Source organism: Rissa tridactyla, chromosome 7 (assembly GCF_028500815.1).
Source record: "Rissa tridactyla isolate bRisTri1 chromosome 7, bRisTri1.patW.cur.20221130, whole genome shotgun sequence".
Classification (NCBI taxonomy): domain Eukaryota; kingdom Metazoa; phylum Chordata; class Aves; order Charadriiformes; family Laridae; genus Rissa; species Rissa tridactyla.
The window spans coordinates 18,950,417-18,963,978 of record NC_071472.1 but is presented as its reverse complement, the minus strand read 5'-3'; the positions used below and the strand labels follow the sequence as shown (position 1 = coordinate 18,963,978).

Here is a 13,562-nt window from a genome sequence, read left to right as displayed (position 1 = left end):
AACAGAACTTCATTCCAGGGAAAGAAAAAAAAAAAAAGCAAGAAGAGTCATCTTAGGACAACAACATTATTTGGAAAGAGACATGTTTTGTGGATTTGTTCCAAGATATTCCCAGGTATACACCTACCGTACACAGTCTCCAGCCTGGCTTGTCGCTCCTGCCAGTGTGGCTGCTGTCTGCAGCAGAGGTCTGCAGAGTGGCATCTCGGCTGGTTTTTCCTTGGGTGTTCTTCAACCCCATAGCTCAAGTGTGCAAGCCTGGGTTTGTGCTGGTGACAGTAACTCCATCTTTTTTTGGCATATCATATTTTAAGTGACTTTTTCTGCTTCCAGCCCCCCCCGCCTTTTTCCATAATGAGTCATTTTGGATATAGTGTGTGTTGCGATTCCAGCCTGCTCCTCGTTGCTCTAGTACAAAATTTGCTTACCATGCAAATAGTGCATGTTTCATTCAAGCCTTCAATGTGTATCTCCTGTTTTATAGATGTGGAAAGACCAGGTAAGGGTCTGAATATATATATTTTTTTCCATAACTGCAGAGTACTGACAAATCTGAAGCTATTTCATGGATAGATACCAAGAAAACAACATACAAAGGAATAAAATTTATGTCTGGCTGATTTTCAGTCAGATCTTCCACTCTAACCACTGCGCAATGATTTATATTTTCAGGGTCATTAACTGTTCTCAATCTTTAAACATATTTTAATTGTAGGACTCTTTTCATGTCTTTTCTTTCTTATTTCTAAGATTCTAGTAAAATAGTAACCATTGAAGCCTGGCCCACACCATGAAAAATTTCGTCCAAGAAAATCCAGCACACCAAAATTGAACACATTGTGCCTTGAAAGAGCCTCTTTTCTGTTGGAAAACCAGCAGCTATAACCCTACTCTAGAACCATACTAAATGTCAGGTTTTAGAAAAAATATTTATGTATTTCCACATTTTGCTTCATCTTTTATTAATATTTGTATTAAAATGTAAGTATGTAAAATATGTAAAAAAATTAAAATAGCTGTACAGAATCAATGTTTCCTAGAAAATACTTAGCAAATATTTTTGCTGCCGCCTTCTACGGTTCCATGAATTTATTCTGCACAAAATGTAAAATATACACAGTCAAGAAAGCATGTCAAAACAGCGAGCTCTTCTTAGTAGTCTCACTTAAAACATAAATATGTTTTAATATAATGATGAACAACTTCCTACATAGTTAATAACAAAGCAGAAAAAACCAATATACTTTGTCATTTCAGACAGAGTTTATTATTTTGCTTTACAATAACTCTGGCAACTGTTTGCAGGCTTTGACTGCTTTATAGTTTCAAACAAGTGTCTGGCAACATTATCAAGCTAATGGCAGAACTCAGATCTTTTAGAGCCATTTTAGTTAATTCCACAAATCAAGATTGGGTTTTGCCCTGTGTTTTAATTACCAGATATCAGCGGCCTCCTTAAATTCCTGTTAAGTAGTAATCCTTTACAATAATTCTGTTTCATACTTGTGCTTCCCAGAATGTACAGGATGTGTTTAGGAAGGGGCTGTTTGTTTGACAGTGGAAATACTTCTATAAGAAAGTATCTTGTTGTGGCTTTCAAAGAATAAATAATGCATTCCATAATACAAAATGCTGGCATGGCATTAACAAGAGATTGTGTTGCTCTCTATGTTCATATTCTTAACACCAGTCATCACTGAAGGAATGGCAACAATTATTTATAATTGTGCAATTTATAAAGTGTCCTTCCAAGAACGTTTAAGGAAGCATGGAAGGAATGAACTGCAAGCTAAAATGAATAGGAGGAGTCAAAACCTGTCATGGGAGGCAGAAGCCCAGTGGCCACAGCAGAGGCGTTCTGTGAGCAGAGAACTGCTCTGTTTCTCACAGAGAGCTGTTGGATTTAAGGGAAAAATCCTCTGAGGTGATGGGAAAATCAGAGACAAGTTGGAGGATTCCCAGAGAGAATGAGCTGATGAGTTCGAATTAAAAGAAATCTGTTACAGTGACTGTGCACAGGTATTTTGTAATGAGTGATGAAATGGCATTGGTTTTTTGTATTCTAATCTAGAATATAAATAATTTGGTATCTTGGTACCAATATTTGAAACGGTACAGATGAAAAAAGTTATTTGTCTTCCCCTTTTGGTTGTGATTGTCATGGAGATTCTTTTCTTATTGTTGAATATATTCCTGTGATTATTTTGAAGACTGCAGTCTTAAACAACGACTTCTCAATTGTGTGTGCAATACCTCACTCTTAGTAGATCATACACTTCTGCAGAAGTCATTGTTTCTTAATATTTTTATTTTTCTAAAAAAAAAAAGAAAATTTACAGAAGTTTTTGTATAGAAAGTGTTTCGCATGTTCATGGCATTACTATGTTCCATTTCTACTGATGTTTTCTTCTCATCCTCATTTAGCAAGAGGCAGATTTTTTTTTCATTACCTGTGTACTGGGAATACTTAAATAATAATAAAAACAATTAATTACGAGATTATTTATCTCGAAAGGAGCTTCCCATGTAATGAAGTTTACTTTATTCCTTTGGCCGTTATAAATGCTTTTCTTGCTTTCAGTTCTGAATAGATGAATTCAAGCCTAAAATTAAAATCTGCTTCTGCACAATACTTAGCTTCCCATACCCCATTATTAACACTTTTCAGGAAATGCTTAATACCTCTCAAAGTTCAGCCCTGTGTGCTCTTTCCTTGGTTTGCATAGAGTATTTCAAACTATTTTTGCGTTTTTGTGGTTCAGTTCCGGTTTGTATCTTTTTACTTGTGACTGGGTGCGATCAGAGGATGGATCCTCAAGCAAGCGAGCGTTGTGGTGGGAAGCCCATAGGTCTGCTTGGTCTCGTCAAAGCGGGGAAATGAGGTTCCCGTAATCACTCCTCCACTAATGGGTCTTTGGGAGGCCCTGAAGTGGCCAGGAGAGCAGGGCTGTGAGGAGAGTCAGGAGATTCAATCTGGACTCACAGGGTTTTGCAATAGACTGAAAGTTTCCCTTTTAAAGCAGATCCAGGACCAAGGGACCATCTGTCCGACAGAGGCACTGAATGCCCTGAGGGGAAATAGCTACTGCAGTTGAATTTTGAGATAAATAAGGGAAGCCAGGGATTTGATTTAGAACAGAAATGGTAAAGTGGCAGCTTAAATGGGTAGAACTGTTTTTAAAATAATGGCTTAGTTTTGCCAGTCTAGTAGATTTCTTAAGATTGATAAACGTTACTGGAAAGATTCTTGAGGGCTTCCAATTGTCTACAGGTTTTCAGAGAGATCTTTCTTTCTGTATTTACCCAGTCTCTCTGCAAACCTAAATTTCTGAACTGTACATAAAAAAAAACCCAACCCAAACCAAACAGAATATGTAATTACAACATTGTAGCTCCAAAACACATCAGGTCTGCTCAGCAAGTTTTCCTTATTTCTGAATAAGTAACTCTAGGTAATTTAAAGAAGCTCTGAACATAATTTATACAGATATTTAGATTTTCTTAGACCCTACGGTCACCTTTTTCCCTCGGGATCAAAATGAATTGCTCATTTATAACTCTAAGCAGCAAGATGCCTGGCTACCTGCAAGTCCGTTCACACCTGTTGTAACATGGTTAATAATAAAGCCCTTGAAAATATGATTTAAATTATCACATCTTTATACATTTTATAGATTAGGTGTCTCCATTTTGGGATTTCCAAATGAGTAAGACTGAGACTATTCTTTGCAAACAAGGCATGCTGCTTACATCCCAGAAAATATGTAGGGAAACTGTTGTCAGTATCTTGCACTGATATATCACTGTACATGTACTGAAAAGTCCAGGACATTATCTTGAGCCTTATCAACTTAATCTCAAATAGAGGGTTTTACACAGAAATCATTTTGACTATGTTCTGGAGTAAGAACAAAGCAGCTTTTTCGTATAAGTGTAGGTTGAGCTTGGCAGGGACCTCAGGGGATCTCTAGTCCAACCTCCAGCCCAAAGCAGCATCCGCAGAGGCATCAGGTCGGGTTGCTGAGGGCTGTACACAGTCTGGTCTTGAAAACATTCAAGAATGGAGAGTGCCCAGCCCCTCTGGGCAATGCCTGGCTTCCTCATGTCCAGTCAGAAACTCCCTCGTTTCAATTTAGGTCTGCTGTCCCCTTCCTCCCCTCACTGCTGTGAGGAGTCTGGCTCTGTATTCTCGGTAACCCCATCATAGCCATTGAAAGGCAGCTCTGTCCCCATGTGAGGCAAAAATGGAGGCAGATTACTCAAGTGTTTTATAAAGAACAGAAAATATTGATAGATAGATTAGCACTTAGGATAGGACATCAAGGTTTTCTTGCCACAAAATTCTGTGGCCTGTTTTTCTTTTACAACAACAAATAAGGAGATACCGTTTGATTGTGATCTGGTAGATGTTTACAGTATTATATTTGTTGTTGTGTGTTTTCAATATGTTAGGAAAGAGAGTAATGGTAACTGAGAGAAATGTGTCACATACTGAATCCAAGAGAGGGAAATCCATGTCCGAATCACGGGAAGCTGTGGGACATGTGGTGGCAGGGAGGGCAAGACGGCAGTGTTTCAGCTACTGCTTTGGAATATTCTTGAGTGCCTTCCCTGGTATGACAGCATCTGAGAATAGGCCCAATTGAGCATCTAGTGTTTACATCCCTCCAGCCTCTTCCCTGGGGGATGGGTCAGGAAGAGGAGAAGGAAGGAAGCAAGGGATGATTGATGGGTTTTGAAAAGCTTTTCCCCCCCCCCCCCCCGTGAGGGGAAGGTGTGGTCGCTCTACACATCTCCAGCTAACAAAGCCCTCCTGTAGGTGTTAGCGGAGGTAAGCTTTTTCATCCCTCTGGTGATGGGAACACTGTGCAGAAAAAATATTGTTTCTATTTTTCATTTGGGAATACAGATTTGAGCAGGAGAAGTAGCCTGTCACCATTACAGTTTATACTGCTTTAAGACAGTGTTTCAGCACTGAATCCGATTGTGTCATCGGGGACCGTGGGGCTATAATAAGTAAGACCGGAGCACAGATCGCCTACTGTATGTAGTACATCTCGGGAAGGCATGAGCACACAGCTATGTTTCTATCAAATTAAGCCACAGGTACATGAACATATTAAGCCAATATAATCTGATACCGCTGCCAAAACAAGCAGTCATATCCACCCTCTCACCCCTGCCTATTTTTGCTCCCATACTACCTCCTCCATTACGCTGGCACACGCAGTAACACAGCCACATGCTGAACCAGACAAAGGAAATGATCTGGAAGAAAACTAACCTGATCAGACAGAAAAGAATAAAATTAAAAAAAACCAAAAATGTTTCACCCAGAATCAGTTGCTGAACCATTGCTTTTTTCAGCAGTGATGCCAGCTGATATAGCAAAGCAGGCATAAGGCTACAGCCTTCACCAGACCAGGGAATATAATTTTATTCTAGCTTTAAGCCTCTGTGCTAACTTTATGCCAGCAGTGGGAATACAAATGATCCGTCATCCAGCATGAAGTTAGGGTAGTACAGACAGGCGGTACCTGATCTTGTGTAAAGTCTGCCGGTACAAATTTATTCCATCAAACATTTTTGAGTGGCAGCGATCACCATGTGGCTGTAGTGCTTTTCACCCAGTACTAGCAGCCCTCAAACTTGTGTTACCAAATCAAGGTCAAACTGAATGAGATACATTTTAGGACTTGAAAGCAGAAAAAAAAGTTAAGTTATGCAGAATTTAGTTCTGCCAGCTGACGGTGCTTTCTTACCACTGACTGTACTCGGATGGGCTCTGATCTGTGGTGGCAATGTATTAGGATACCAAAATAGTCGGTGATTATTTCTAGGAAACTAAGTAACTGAAGATTATGGCTTTTGTAGATACTAACGTCAGGTGACACTATGTTACTCGGCTTTTCAGTAATGAACTACCTGGCAATTTGTTGCTTCTTCCCAGCTGTTTCCCATTGTCACGTTTGTGTGTGTGAGATTAGGGCCACGATGTTATCAGAAAGAGGAAGAGAAACCAAAAGGTGCCTGATGACGCGTGCCCGTACCAGGTCTTTGGCAAGTGTCACCAGTCAGAAACTCTGTGGCTTGACAGAACTGTAACTCTGGACTTCTTAAAAACTAGATTACCAGCATCAGTGGGTAATGCAAACGTATATAATGTAAACAATGCAGGCTAATAGCGAGTGAAGGTGGAACCCCCCTTTTCTCCACGTGTCCCAGTCTTGCTGCCCAAGAAGCGCAACGTTTCCTCGGCCCCAAATTTTGTGAAGAAAACCAGAAATTTCCCCCTGCTTCCCAAATGCTGGCCTCGAGGCGTTAATGAGGGCTTTGGCCGGATGTTCCTCCCCCTCTCCCCGTCGCTAAGCATGAAAAACTTTCGAGTTAAAAACTACAATATTTATTGCACTCAGAGCAGGCGGGCCCGCGGCGGAATGCGCGGCACGCGGGGCCAGGCGCAATTTGCGCCTGGCCCCGCGTGCCGCGCATTCCGCCGCGGGCCCGCCCCCCCCCGCTTAGGCGCAACCATTGCGAGCCGCGGGCCCGCCGCCCCTCCGCTCAGGCGCAACCATTGCGAGCCGCGGGGGGCGCCCGCCGCCCCGTTCCGCGCCTCCCCCGGCGCCGCGCCCCTCTCCGCGCCGCCTTCCCCCCCTCCCCGCCCCCGCGCAGCCCGGAGGCGGGCACCCTGCCCGCTCCGCTCTTCCTCGTTGCGGGTTCGGCCCTCCGTTCTCTTCCCTCCCTCCCGCCTTCCCTCCCTCTTTCTGGGCGGTGGTTGAGGCCGGCGGGAGGTGGGGTCCGTCGGGGCTGGGCTGGGGAAGCCGGCGGCGGTCAATGAGAGCCCGTTGATGGCAGGCTGGGCGGCCGCGGAGGGGTAGGGTCGTCGCGGAGCGGGGCGGAGCAGGGGGGGGTCGGGGAAGGGCAGGGGGGGCAACGAAGAACCGCAGCCGGCGGGGAAGGCACGGAGGCGGGGAGAGCCCTGCAGCCCCGCCGCGCCGCAGCCCGGCGGCCGCCAAAGTTGCTCCCCATCCCGAGGGGCAGCCGGGGATCAGGCGGGGCGATGATCTTCCCCAGCAGCAACAGCAGCGCGGCGGGCGGCAGCCGGACACCGTATCGGAAGCAGGTAAGAGCGGAGTGGGGGTGTGGGTGTTTGTGGCTCCCCCACCCCCCGCTTTCCCCCCCACACCCCCCCGAGGTGCTGGGGGAGGAGTGGGGAGAGGGGTGGCGACTTGAGGGAGTTGCAACTTGCAGCCTGTTAGCTTCTCCAGAGCTGGGATTTACAAAAAGAAACTCTTTCTTTTTCCTTTTTTTTTCTTTTTCCTTCTTTTGCTTTTTTTTTTTTTTATTTTTCGTTCGCCCCCTCTTAAAAGCTGCGCCGTGACCTTGCCGAGTGCCCGGGCGGCCTCCGCCGGGTGACCTTAGCGGCCGGGCCGAGCGGCGCGGCGCGGTGCGGGGGGCCGCGGGGGGCCGGGCGGACGCCGGCCCTGCTGAGCTCGGCAACAAGTTGGAAAGGAGCCGGTGTTGCAACACGGGCCGCAGAGCGAAACTTCGGGTTGGATGTTTTTCGCTCGGCGTTGAAATGAGCGGATCGCGGCGCGGTGTTTCTTTCAAACCGCCCTCGGAAAACCCTCTGCCGCGCTTCGGACTTGCCCCTTCTCCCCCCCTTGAAGCGCACAAGGGAAATCCTGTGACATTTTATGGGCAGACAGATCGCTCCGATAAGCTCGGAGCACTCGCATCTATGGAGCTGTGCTGAAAGAGGTATTTCTTTGTTTGTTTGTTTGGTCGCTGGAAATAATATAGTTGAAATAGTTGGGTTGTAATACAACCTTGCTGGGCCGTTGTCTCTTCGGCTGCGCTTTTCACTTTTGTCCCCCCAAAAACGTTGGCATTAGTGTTACATTCTTTACTGCGAAGCGTGTTATTTTTCATTGACTCTGATTTAAAAAAAAAAAAAATTCTTACTTTTCAAGTCCATCGGAAAGTGTGCTGTGTGTTTGTGTGCCAGAGGGTAAATGGAGCAGAGGTCACTGACAAGCTCCCGGCTTGACAAAGCATGCCAAAAATACTATGGCAGGCTTCTTTCCAGGTGAGGAAAAATCCTTCCGTGTCTGCTGCCCTTAGCAGCTGAAACAAGGAATTTGACGGGTTCGGTTAGCGACAGTGCGGGATTTGTCCTGTTTCGCTCGGGGTCAGAATTCGTTAAGGGGCAGAAATAGCAGACCGCATCTCCCCGCCGCGCACAGCCAGGGGTTTCATGGAAATAATGGGAAAATGGGCTTCGAAATGTTGAATTCTCAGTGGGACGACGTGTGATCTGCGTGGCTGCCCTGCACGACAGGGAAAGTTAGGCGCTCGTATTTTTTTGAAGCTTAAACAAAATTTGCTATTCCCTTTCTCCTCCTCCCCTATTTTATAGAAATACCTTTTTTGATAAGAATCACCAGCGCGTTATCTCGGCAGCGCTCTGCAGATGCTGCCTAACAGTGCGTGGAGTTATCTTTGGATCTTGTACTCGAAGTGTTCAAGTCCATACATAATAAAACACGCTTATTGTGTGTGCTGCTTTGGGTTTGTTTTTAATAAATGCCCTGGGTCCGCCCACGCCGATGATCTTGTCTGGTGCTCCTGCATACTTTGTAAATGAAGCCAATTTATTAGGTACTATTTTCTTACCCTTACCTGAAAGGCCCATTAATTAAGGCAGGCCCCCTGGGGCCGGCGGTGTTGCCGGGGCGCCGGGCAGGGTGTCGGTGCGCGGAGGGCGGGCGGCGGGACCGGCCTGTGTTTGCCTGCGGATGGGAGTTCTCCTGCCGGCCTGGAGCGGGCTGATAAGATGCTCTTCTTTTCACAGTGCACTCCTTAGATTCAAAGAGCTAAAAGGGCCGACTGAATCAGAAAAACAAACAGAGCCTTTTTTTTTTCCCCCCAATAGGCAGAGAAAGAAATAAATGGGGGGGTATTATGTGGGCTTAAGACCCTGGGTACCAAAGGTTTCTTTTGTTAGTGTGTAGCCATTCTCTGCGCCAACACTTCCTACATGAGAAGCCAGGGCCCGCGCCTTTCTCCATTTAAGTCCGCGGGAAACTCCTATTAACTTCATTCATGTAGACTAAGGTCGTTTAAAGATTGACTTTCTGATCTGCCTTTCACTCAGACTTCACCTGCAGGGGCGAGCTGATGGCAAACAGTGCTGAAGACTGTTATGAGCCTAATTTTTCAACTCTTGATAATTAAGAATAGTGCAGATGAAGTCTCTGTGTGCTCTGCGTAACCCATAGTCAGACAATTGAGCTATAATTGTGCTTTAGTCTGAGACACTAGGTACTGTTAGTGTAGGAAAAGTCATCTACTATTGTCTCTAGAAGGAGAAATTAGATTTCCTATGCTAACAACATGTAGTATATGAAGCTGAAAAAAATTCAAGTGCCTTAGAAATGAAACTAAAATTGTTTGAGTAGCTTGTATGTCTCCATCAGTATTGTAACATACATGATATCAGGGTAATATAAGAGCAGTGCAGTTTTAGTATTTTCCTGTTTCATCTTTAAGATTCTGTAATGGATTCAGGTGAAAAGGTGAGTGATTTCTTGGTAAAAGGCAAGGTGATGCTCTCTTGATTTATTTTTAAGGCACTGTAATGGGATGTGAAATTCTGCCTTCATCTAAAATGCTGATAAAATACTAGTTAGCTACAGTAGGTCCAGAGCTTTACCCACGCTCTCTTTTTGTTTTCCCAAGAAACTTTGTTTTGTTTTATAAACGAATCTGTGCTTACAGTATTATGCTTGTTATCTGCTGTATCTATTTCAGTGAGTATCTCAGGCATGTAGGAGCCAGTCAACATCCTGGGTTTCAGGTCAGATTCGATTGGGTGGTGCCTAATTTTTTTCTCTCTTTTAGAGTACTTGTAAGAATACTAAAACATGGTCTCTGAAGTTGTATTTTTGAAAGGATTTCCCGTGTTATGGGCAGACAGGCATATTAAAAATTCTTCTGCCAGGCTTAAAAGTTAGATGTTGCTTAAATGAGTGGCAACTCATCTGACAATTGGGTTGAAATGCAGATTCAGGTCTAGTTAAAGAATGAAAGCCATACAGCATCTGCAGTAATAGCCTATCACAATGCTCATGGCCGTGCATCCTATCTGAAAAAGGTAGGTGTAAGCTAATATTTTTACTAACAAGGTTACTCGAGCTATGCAAAGAATGCACATGTGTGCGTCTGTAATGCGAAGGAAACAAAATGACATACAATATCCTGCTTAATACAGGCTTGCTTAGCTCTTGGTTTGTGGGTGCTGAGAACGTGATGATACTCTGTCCCTCCTCCCACTTTCGCTATTCTCATGTAAATCGGGAGGCTCTCCTCTGAAGTAAATATTTCTACACTCTGTAAAATTATCGTAAATGGAAAATTAGGCTTTCTCCTGCCATCTGCTCCTTGAATCTACAGAGCTAGTGCAGCTATTTGATTAGGGGTTTTCAATGGCTTTGTGCAGGGAGGTTTCTCTGCTCTCAGGTTTCTCCAAGAGGAAGCCAGGAGCAGCTCTGGAGGTCTGGGATGAAGGCCAGCGCGGGGTCCCACGGCCTGGGTGCTCTGGAAGCCCAGTGCCTCTCTCCCTTTTAACAGCTTTGCCCAGTAATACTGGTTCTTGTTACGTTTCTATGAGTGTAATGTTTATCTTGCCAGTGTAAGGAGATTTACATAGTTTGCTGCTTTCGAGCAGATTAACAGGGTGTAGCTGCACGTGAGGAATTTAACACTGATTTGGTGTTCGGCCTGTGTAAGGAGAGACATACAAAGCTTCTGATTAATCTTTTCATGCAGGTCTGTTAACATGAAGTGCCATGTCGCAGGTTGGGCTTTGTTAAAAGTTGAAGATGAGAGTGGGTTCCTAATGACGGTTAAGTGAAGAAAGCTTTTGCCAATCTTAGGCTAAAAATGTAGATGAGCTTTTCACCCTATCTATAAGTTTAAAGTATCAAGAAGCTACACCTGTAATCCTACTTTATTATTTCCCAGTTGGCGCTGTGTGTGGTGTCTGTGTGTGTGAGAAGGAACCTCATTAAACTTGCAAGACCTGGGCACGGTCATAACTCAAACCAGGCAGCTCCAGAGAGCAGACCAGACCAAACTGACTTTACACCTCTTGGGTGTATACACAGGGCTGCGGGGGGAGGTTTAGGAGCCTAAGAATGAACAGATATATCTTTGGTTACCTACATAAATGGGATTAGTTTATTTTTGTTTGTTTCTTTCCAGAACTATAAGGATTATTTCATTTTGTTTCGTTGGTTTGCACTGACAGAGTCTATATCCCTTTACATTTTATACTATGTTAAAGGGTCTACCTGGATTTAACAAGACTCAGCTCTTATGTTAAGTACCAGCTATTTTAAGTTTTTAAGTGCATCTGTAAGATTGTTTATGAAGTTCTGCTTTATTCTCGAGGGAGCAAAACTGCTCAGTCAGTGGGTTTCTATACTTGTAACACAAATGTGAATGAAAGAAATAAAAGGAAGCACCTTATCTTGTCAGGCATGATGTTATAGATTATGAAAAGCGATATGATTGTCTTATCTGTATTTAGCAATTTGAAGTTTTTGTTTAGTATTTCCATTGGGGTGAACAATATATTTTTATCTCTTTGGAAGCGTTATTGTTTAAAGTATGACTCTTTGCCATTAAGCTTCACATGGAAGGGAAAATAGAAGTCTGTGTCTCGAACATCTGCTGTTTTGTTTTGGGTTCATTTTTTTTTTTTCCTGAAACTTCCAACTGTTAAAAAAAAAATTGCTTGAGTTAACACATTTCAGAAGGGTTAGATCCTTTAAACTAGGATTACTGGCAGGGAGGAGAGGGGAAGGAAGGAAGGGAGGGGAAAATCCTTTCCCGAGAGCTTGAGGTGACTCCTAGAACATCCGCACAGTGCTGCAACCAAGTAAATAAAAATAATGGTCGCTTCATATGATAGCCATTTTGATCTGTGTTTTTTTTTTTCATCTGTAACGTCTTCATTAAAATTGATCTTTGTTTGTTGTGTGAGATGGTGTATAACAAAAGAAGTCAGTGGAGAATAGGAACTTTTTTCCTGGCTTTCCCTCATGGCTCTGTTTCTGGCTTCTTACGAATGTTTTTCTCCGTTTCTACATCAGATTATTTTTAAAATAGCTTACTTAAGGAATGCTGTGAAGGCTTATAAAGCTGTAGTCCTAATGAAGAGGTGCATGGAGGTGTTTTGATCTTTGATGAAGCATGTTGGTCAGAAGTTTTCTAGAAAGCCAAGAGAACCACATTTAAATGCTTTCAGAAACCTTGTTGAAGTAATTGTTAGTTATTTTGCATACGTTTCAGAATTGCAGTGTACTGTGGTAATTATAACAGCCCTGCAGAAGCCACTGTATTTGCAGCTTCCTGATGCAACAGGAAAGGGAAGGGATGAGTTATGAATAAAGGAGAAACGTGGGGGGGAACCATGGGTTAGATAAGCATGAGCCTCCTAACCCAGCAACTTAGGAAAACATCCACACAACAAGAAAATCATGTGCTGTAGGGGCTGGTTGCTGTGGTTAGCACAGGTTTAGCTCTGTTTTCCTCAAGAGACTGCAGTTAAAGCAGCGTAGCTGCAGCTGTGCATTGACGCACAAAGTAGTTTTAAACTGCAGCTTTAAACAGATTCAAGATGAACTAGGTTCATGTCAGTGTGAGTTAGTTTATTTAGAGCAGTTTAAATTTAGTAATGTTTATTACAGTTTATGTTAATTGATTTTTAACAATACAATTTTATACCAATTTTAAGGCCTAACCCCTGCACTGAGATGCACCGGCTTAAAAATATCTAGCAAATGTTTTGAAGTGTGATAAGCTGTTCAAAACACAAATGTAGTTGCAACACTTCAAAAATGTCTTTTTCTGAATTTATGGTGTAGTATGAGGATATATCAGCAGTATGGTCTGTTGCAAAATAAAAGCTGATAATTACAGATATATACAAATATATAATAGTATAATACATAATAATACCTTTTGTTATGTGTCCTCATAAAAGCAGTGTTGTTCACTTAACCATAGTAGTTTAGGAAATCACTGGTGTGTGTCTTATTTGTTTAAAGTATTCTGCTTTAGAAAAATGATGTGTCAAATAGAGTGAGTGTTTTGATTTTACTCGGTTGGTAGAACTGTAGAACTTTGAGGTTGCAGGGGAAACAAATAACGCATTGTTCTGGGGAGCCCCGCTGGGCTTCGTTTTTCTTGGTTCCTTGGTTGAAGAACCAGGTTGAAGAACCTTGTTTCCTTGGTTGAAGAACCAGGGCAAGGTGAGCATCAAACTTAGTGTGGCCTGACATTTACCTGTTTGTGAAATGAAATGCTTCTTTACAGCAACTAAATACAGGTAACTTTATTTCATCATTGATTCCATTTCTTGACAGCATCTCTTATTGGCAGTGGCACTTTCACACCTTATTCTAAGCGTTTTTCCTGTTTCTCCACTTAGACGAGAAAGGGATTTATTTATTTCCCTACCTTCTATTGTTTTCTGTTCTTTTCTCTCTGAATCT

General features: G+C 43.2%; 1 protein-coding gene across 6 annotated transcripts in view; it reads left to right on the top strand.

Moving 5' to 3' along the window:
- The window catches only part of RBMS1 (RNA binding motif single stranded interacting protein 1), a 149,640-nt gene that overhangs the window by 46,254 nt on the left and 89,824 nt on the right, over positions 1–13,562 (top strand). For 2 of the 6 annotated variants that reach the window (XM_054207722.1, XM_054207721.1), the window contains exon 1: positions 6,927–7,123. The exons of 3 other annotated variants lie outside the window; for them this stretch is intronic. In XM_054207722.1, the coding sequence (XP_054063697.1) occupies positions 7,061–7,123 (63 nt within the window). In that variant the 5' untranslated portion in view covers positions 6,927–7,060. Of the gene's footprint in view, positions 1–6,926; positions 7,124–7,325; positions 7,762–13,562 lie in introns of those variants that run through there. One more of the 6 variants, XM_054207723.1, reaches the window with a different exon arrangement.